The sequence below is a fragment of the Arachis ipaensis genome, chromosome B05 (assembly GCF_000816755.2).
Source record: "Arachis ipaensis cultivar K30076 chromosome B05, Araip1.1, whole genome shotgun sequence".
Lineage (NCBI taxonomy): Eukaryota > Viridiplantae > Streptophyta > Magnoliopsida > Fabales > Fabaceae > Arachis > Arachis ipaensis.
In genome coordinates, this window is record NC_029789.2 from 87323523 (window position 1) to 87332009 (window position 8487).

At 34.3% G+C, this 8487-nt stretch overlaps 1 protein-coding gene across 2 annotated transcripts in view; it reads right to left on the minus strand.

The window, feature by feature from the left end:
• Positions 5732-8487, minus strand: part of LOC107643715 (squamosa promoter-binding-like protein 6) — a 4189-nt gene continuing 1433 nt past the window's right edge. Inside the window, exons 3-5 of one of the 2 annotated variants that reach the window (XM_016347433.2) lie at positions 8160-8296; positions 6118-6553; positions 5732-6081 (exon numbers count right to left, since the gene is read on the minus strand). In XM_016347433.2, coding sequence (XP_016202919.1) covers positions 5949-6081; positions 6118-6553; positions 8160-8296 — 706 coding nt within the window. In that variant the 3' untranslated portion in view covers positions 5732-5948. Of the gene's footprint in view, positions 6554-8159; positions 8297-8487 lie in introns of both variants that reach the window. The other variant, XM_016347432.2, reaches the window with a different exon arrangement.

Here is an 8487-nt window from a genome sequence, read left to right on the forward strand (position 1 = left end):
GAAAAGCACATTACAATCAGTAAAACATGAAGGAGATTGACTTCATCAGCAGCCTCTTTGCTATGTGCAAAACCAGATTCGGAAACCTCAGATTGAGTTCTTCAGTATTGGTCGAATGCTTCTTTGAAAGAAAGCATTATCCAAGTAGAGGAACTTCTTAACAAAACACTGTTCTCACACTCTGGTTTTCTCTCCTTGCCTTCTGAATGAACAGCAAGCTTCATTTATCTCCTTTCATGTTGTTGGGTTCTTCTTCCAAGGTCAACACCTTGAGCCTTGAGCTTCACCAACCCACAGATTCACTTTTTCACGTTAAACCTTAAAGTAGAAACTTTGCTTCTGACTCCTTCATCTTGGCCGAAAGCCACAAAGCAGTAACCATAGAAATCTTCTCATGGTCAACTTGATCTTAGCCATTGAGAAACTACTTGGTCCCCAAGTATCACTTGTGACCGTAGATGTGAAGCAGAATAGGGTAGAGACCAACTTTCCCTTGATTGCCATTTTTGGATAGAGCAGAGAGTTGGGAAGAAGAGAAGAAGATCTTATGCATGCAAGATGAGATAGATTACCTTTAACTTAAGCTTGATTTGGTTTGGATTTTCTGTTTTAGCTTCTGTGTTTCAAGCTTAAACTTTCTCTCTCTTGCTTCTTTGGTTACTAGCTTAGGGAAGAAGCTTTTTCTCTCTTTCTCTTTCTTACTTTTCTGAAGCTTTGATTTGACTTGATTAGAGAGGAGAGGAACGTTGCTTCTGGTAAGGCAAGATGGAGGGAATTGAAAATCAATTCGGGCTTGGATCGGGTTCTTCTCAAGTTCAGCCCGTTGGTGCCTTGCCTTGCTTCTTTGAAGAATTTTGCTTGAGATGAATGACTTGAGCTTGTCTTTATTTTCACTTACCATTCAGCCCATTAGCATATATCTTTTGTTTGATATTGGGCTGCTGCAACACTTGTTTTTAGCCTGCATTACTTATCAAATATAATCAAAACTAATTGGGTGATTAGCCCACTAATCAAATGTTTGTCATCATCAATTCTATTAATTAATTTCTTAACTCAACATCATCTTTCTAAACAAAAGAAACTTTCTTTTTCTCAAAGTTTTAACAAAGCCAATGCAAGTTTTGATTTATTACACTTTGATATTTGGGGTCCGTTTCGACAAAATTCTATTCATAATCATAAATATTTTTTTACTATTGTTGATGATTTTAGCCGCTTTACATGGGTTACCTTATTAAAATCAAAAGGAGAAGTGCAAAATCAAATAAAAAATTTTATTACTTTAATTGAAACACAATTCAACTCCAAAGTCAAAACTATTCGTTCCGATAATGGACCAGAATTTATTTTACCTGGTTTTTATGCTTCAAAGGGCATTATTCATCAACGTAGTTGTGTTGAAACTCCTCAACAAAATGGAAGGGTAGAACGCAAGCATCAACATATTTTGGATATAGCTTGTGCTCTTATGTTTCAATCTAATTTACCATCATCTTTTTGGTCTTATGCTGTTAGACATGCTGTTTATTTACTTCATAGAGTTCCATCATCCGCAATTAATTTTAAAACACCATTTGAGATTTTATTCAATCATCCACCAAATTATCATGACCTTAAAATTTTTAGATGCTTATGTTTTGTTTCTACCCAAATGGCAAACAGATCAAAATTTGATCCAAGAGCCAAAAAGGCTGTATTTATTGGCTTTCAACCTGGTTTTGAAGGGTACATTGTTTATGTTTTAGAAGATAAAAAAAATTGAGATTTCTAGAAACGTCATTTTTTATGAAATGATCTTTCCCTTAAACACAAAAAATGTCCAATTCCAGACACTCAGCCCAACATTACCAAACACACATTTTCAAAAATAAGATTCAGTTAGTCTTCCAGTTGAACCCTCACCTATACCCATTGACCCAACTCCACCTAGTTCTTTATTTTCTCCAACAACCTCTCCTTCTTCCTCACTATCGTTTCCTAACCAAGTTGAACCCATGACCACCGAATCACTTTCAACACTAGACACCAGTCCACCATCACCTTTTCATCCCCCGTCACTTTCTTTACCACCTGAGCAACCCCATCCTCGTCATTCCGACCAGCTTCACCGACCTCCAGCATATCTCTCTGAATACTTGTGTAATTCCTCTCTCATCTCTACAAATCAATCTCCCTTAAAGTGCAAGTATCCTTTATCTTCAGTCATGTCTTTTTCTTCTCTTTCATCTTCACATAAAAAGTTTCTTTTATCTCTACATTCTGGCGTTGAGCCAAAGTCTTTTAAGGACGCCAATCAACACTCTAATTGGCGTAGTGCTATGAAAGATGAGTTGGATGCTCTTGAGCTGAACAAAACTTGGCGTCTTATTGATTGCCCTGCAGGGGTTAAGCCGGTTGGCTGTAAATAGGTCTATCGCATCAAACGCAAGCCTGATGGTTCAGTTGATCGATATAAAGCACGCCTTGTGGCTAAAGGGTTCACTCAAACTGAAGGTGTTGATTTCTTGGAAACTTTCTCCCCTGTTGTCAAGCTTGCCACCATTAGATTAGTTTTGGCATTGGCCTCTATGAAGCATTGGCCTATACATCAGTTGGATGTCAATAATGCTTTCTTACATGGGATCTCTCTGAGGATGTTTATATGACTCTACCACCCGGATTTATATCTCCTCAACCGAATCAATGTTGTAAGCTACTAAAGTCACTGTATGGTTTACGACAATCTAGTCGTATGTGGTATGACAAACTTTCTCATCTTTTGCTATCTCATGGATATCAGCAGACCTCATCTGATTATAGTTTATTTGTCAAATTCATTGGTGATCAAATTTCTATCCTTTTAGTCTATGTTGATGACATTGTTCTCACTAGTAATTCCATTTCTGAACTTGCTGTCATTATGTCTATTTTGCACCAACACTTCCGAATTAAAGACTTGGGCCCATTAAAATATTTTTTGGGTATTGAGGTTGCTCAATCAGAGAAGAGAATTTGCTTATCTCAGTGAAAATATTGTCTTGATCTTTTGGAGGATTCTGGTTTATTAGGTGCTAAACCTGCCTCTGTTCCAATGGATAGTACCACAAGACTATATCAAGACAAAAGTCCCCTGCTATCCGACCCTTTTGTATATCGTCGTTTGGTTGGCCATCTTATCTATCTAACCACTACTCGACCGGACATTATGTATGCCACTCAACAATTAAGTCAATTAATGGCATCTCCTACTGAATCTCATCTTCAAGCTGCCAAGCATGTGTTACGATATCTGAAAACTAGTCCCGACAAAGGACTTTTCTTTCCAAGGGAATCAAAAATTCAGCTTCTCGGCTTCAGTGACTCTGATTGGATCGGATGTCCTGACACTCGGCGATCTTTAACAGGTTATTGTTTCTTCTTAAGTAGTTCTTTAGTCTCTTGGAAGACCAAGAAACAAACCACCATTGCCCGCTCATCCACGGAAGTAGAATATCGTGCACTTGCCAACACAACTTGTGAACTTCAATAGATACTAAATGTGTTATAATTTTTACACATCTCTCCTATCCGCCCACTAGTTTTATATTGTGATAATCATAGTGCTCTTCATATTGCTGCTAACCCAGTTTTTCATGAACGGACCAAACATTTAGAGGTTGATTGTCACTTGGTTCGACAAAAAGCTCAAGCTGGAGTGATGAAACTTCTCCCAATTCCCTCTTCTAGGCAACTAGCTAACATCTTCACCAAGCCTTTGTCTCCTCAACCTTTCCATCTTAATCTGAATAAGTTTAGTGTTCTTGACATCTTTCATCCTCCAGCTTGCGGGGGTGTATTAAACCACTCTTCTACCTTAGCACATGACAACAATAAAGACGTCTCACGGCCCACAAATTCAGCCCAACAGAATACACAAATTAAATTATAATTTAGTCTTTATCTTATCTTATAGTTATTTTTATCTTTATCTCTATCTTATCTTTATCTACTTTTATCTTTCATAGGCCAATACTCTATATATACTTAGTTTTACCTTCATAGTTTACAATTCAATCAATCAACAATCAATAAAAATAGATAAAAATTATATTATTTATATGTGTATTTGTATATAGAAAAATTAATAGTTAAAAAGTCAGTTTGTTAATTAATTATTGATCAAGATTATCTACCTTCTAGAAATTTTGATATTGATAAAAGTATAATCATATGAAATGTCATATTTAATATTACCTATTATTGTGAAGGAAGCTTATTTTTCCTAAATATATTATTGAGATTCTCTGGTAGGTATATGTATAGACTAGACCGACCACACGTGAATTTGGCTGCTCAGAATATTATTTAGAATTCATGATTATATATTGCAACCATTATGTGCTTTGTGATGATGGAATCCATTTACAAGAAGATCAACTTGCACTGCATGCAAATTTTAAAAAATAAGACAGTGGTTGGTGTTACTTCTGGGAATTTTGTGGCTTTATTCATTAAGTTTCTATTCTATCAATCTATCTATTTGGGTTGGCTATATAACCTAAGCCTAATTTCTTATGCCAGTGGTTAGGCTGTAAAGGAGATTCCCTCACTTCAAATAACACAAAAATGGTAACCCACTTGTAACAATTTCTTTCTATTTTGGCTTGGTCAAGAACACCCCCATTAAACTTTAGGAGACCATTAAAAAACTTCATTAAATAAGCCTTTGGTTTCAGTAAAACATATGCTTTTGTTTTCATCGCTTTAATTTTTTTGTTTCAGCTTCGGATTTTGCTATTTATTTGTTTAGTTAACTTCTTGCATCAGGTTTTAGGGTTTATATTATGATATAGCAATAATTAACATTTAACTTGTCGCACCAATATTTAATAATGGGTACTACTATAAAAGTGTATAAAGTATGCCGAAAGAGTAAAAATTAAATAACGTGTGTTATGTACTTATGGGTATCACCACTTAAAAATATTATTTAAATAAAATATAATTGCAGATATATTATACACCCTTTTTATATTCTATGTATATTATTATTATTATTATTATTGAGTATTGGACATATTCAATTTAACAAAATAAATTAATGTTAAGAACTAAAATAAGATTTTCAAGACAAGAATTTAAATAGAGGGACCTAAAAAAAGGAAAGTATTTTTATGAATTAAAAGGTTATTTAAACCCTCGAAGAAAAACAAAAGGTGGCACCAGCCTCAAAGTATATATAAAAAACATTAATGCTGGAGTATAATTATATTATATTATTTTATTATTTAATAAAAAAATGTGTTTGAAAAACTTATCCAGTCTTAAACATGGTTATCTTTTTCCCTTGGACCACCAAGGAGCCAACTAACAGAAAAAAGAACCTTAAATTATAAAGTTGAGTTAGCATAAATCATATTTATTTATATATACTTTTGTTGTGTACTGATTCTATTTTGCATCTTATTCAGTCTCCTCGAATGTACCTTCCCAACTATAATCAACAGGTTTTTTTTTTCAAGTCCAGGAAAATAGTCAAAATAAATATATATATCTTTTATTGTGTATTTTTACTTTTTCAAAAATATTAAAAATAAAACAGATAAACCAAACATGCCCTAGGGTTGATAATTATTTGAAACTTTCTTGTGGAACATAATCTGGCTTAGTGGCATATTGCATGAAATGAAAAGCCTAAGACTACATAAACATAATTTTAATAATATTCATTTAAAACTCATTTTGCTCCACGCCAACCATTTGATGGAAGTTCACTAAACAATAATCGGAAACAATTCAATTCCTACCACAATAATCAATGTGAAATCTATTAACATGGTTAGCTAAAATATCTGCAACATCTACCAATCACTTTCTAAAATTTAAACTATGACATTAGTGCATCAATTCAATGAGAAAAAAGGGCCATGAAAAACACTCAATAAATTGGATTATGTTAATAACACTTGAGGGTTAAAAGAAGCCTTTTACAATGCTGGGAAACAAGAGTCCTCATTTTCCCACTTTACCGAAACAGAATTTCTCTTCTGCTCTACCCTTTCAAGATTGGATGATAACTGGAATAAGTCCACAGTGGATCCATGTTCCAAGGGCGAACAATGTTGTTTGACATTGAATAAGTCTGATGCTTGACAAATGTCATCACTAATGGCTCGATGATCAGGGTGGCCGGCATCAGAAAGCATTGCCGATTCACTCTTGATAAATTCTTTATGGTTCATCTCGCACGGAAAGGACTCGTCCACAACGTATTTACCCTCATTGCTTATATCCAAAGGCATTTCAGAGATGCTGTGAAAACTAAAGGAGCTGGCTACAGGATTTTCTTCTGAGTGGCACGACGGAATCTGTGACTGAGCTGACAGAAGAGAGAGAGCACGGCTAGATAACTCCTGACCATGCGCGACCGGTGCTGCGAATTGAGGGCTGAAAATAAATTCCTCTTCTAATTTGACATTGCCATTCTGAGAGATTTTATCATACTTTGCAGGGAAAAGGGTGCCACATCGAAATATGTCTGGAAATGAAAATTGTGGCCTCTTCTGTAAGGAAGATTCCATATATCTTGCACCTGCAAACACATTTGGCGTAAAGAGAACCAAGTTGTTAGACTCTTTTCGTCAGAAAACAAATATCTCAGAGCGATTTTTCCAATTATCCTCTTAAAAGCTAGTCGACAAGAGTCAAAGTGAGAAAGTCTAGGGGACCAGCAGATTTTGTGGTTTTTAGCCATCAATTAGCCATCAATGATGTTTTTAATGGTGTGAGATTGCATCTAATGGTGTAGAATCATTCAATTTTCTTTTGATGGTTAAGTGCTGGCCAAAATTTAACAAAAGTGCTGGCCCCCTAGCACTCCTCAGTAAAAATTATGCACAGATATTATATAATATATCTTAACTACAGCATCTTCAATCCTTAATCCCTTGTTTAGTAAAACATTTATTAATCTTTATTTTACCATTCTTGAAACTATGAATTGAACTAATCTTTAAAATACTAGAGGAAATGCAAAACACATAATTGCATAACTAAAAAAAACACACACACTTGTTAAGTGGTCCACATCATTCACCGGGACCACGGTAACTAAGAGGATAGAGAGATAACATATTTTAAAGAATCTATAAGTGCTTCTTTTGTCTGATATATTTTTTAAAAGAAACAAAAGGAACTAAAATAAAAGAAAGATTTGAAAACCAAAATGCCATCTTTTCTAAAACGAAGGTATTTTAAATTTAGTTCATGACAGGAATTGTATCATTTTGAAAATTGCTTTGATGTTGCCAAAACTTCATTGGGCAGGGAGCATAAAAGAATGAATGCAGCCAATTCAATCACCTTATGCCAGAGTTGACTCAAATTTCTTATAGTTTTGGCACGACACATTTCACTATCTTATGGAGATGACTTCATTGTCATTACAGAATATTTCATTAAAAAATTACAGAATAAATTATCACACATAAGTGATCAAACATATATTATCAATTTAGTGATGTAAGATTTGACAAAGTTAATGACATATATGCTATTATAGACTTATGGTGTGAAAAATGCATGATATTATAGTATATGCCCAAAGACACCTAACATAAAATGCCAAAACTGATTTATACTTGTACCCTGAGGATCTGGGAAAGAGATTTTTACGCTTGTAGACAAATATAATAACCATAAACAAAAGTGCATGGAAGAACATAACCAAATAAGCAAAAGAGTAAATGACAAAATACAGCAGTTTTCAAATTGATTTTCTAACTAATTAAGAATAAATTAAATCTTTGTTATACAGGAAGTCCTTCTCTATGTATAGGTATACACGTAGTTGTACCTTCAAATCTTAAGCAATATGGTTACAATTTATGAATACGTTCTGATGTAGAAAGTTTCTAATTCTGAACTATAATGGAAAAATTCAACCATGCTACGTGTATACTAAAAATCAACCACCAAATCAGTTATCTATACAGAATACATGTTGAACAGCACGTGTATTTAGACACAAACACATGAAGAAAGCAAGACATCCTATTTGCATATCAGCGTATCTAATCTAGTGTGCCAACTTCCCAAGATTGCACTCATAAGGGATGAGATATGGTGTGGCAAAACATGCATCCAGAACTTCCCAAGAACAAAACTTTTGAGTTAATATTCTGTTAGGATTTTATTACCTTGATGCGAATGAAGTATCTTATGCTGCCTACTAGTCATATAATCAAACTGAGGTTTCCTTCGCCGTTCGTTGTGTCCTGCTAGACGCCTGCGACAGCTGCGCTTACCATCATCAAACTCAGCTAACAAATGGAACCTAATATAAGAACGCAAAAAAGTTTGATTCAATCAATAGATAATGATTAAAGTTCACTCTGCAAAAACTAAACTCAAAACCAAGATATTTCAACTGAAAGGCATTAGGCAGTTCATCTATGTCAAATAATGTACAATTATCTATCACAACTTAATTAATTACTTATTTTTCAATTTCTATATTAATTTGAC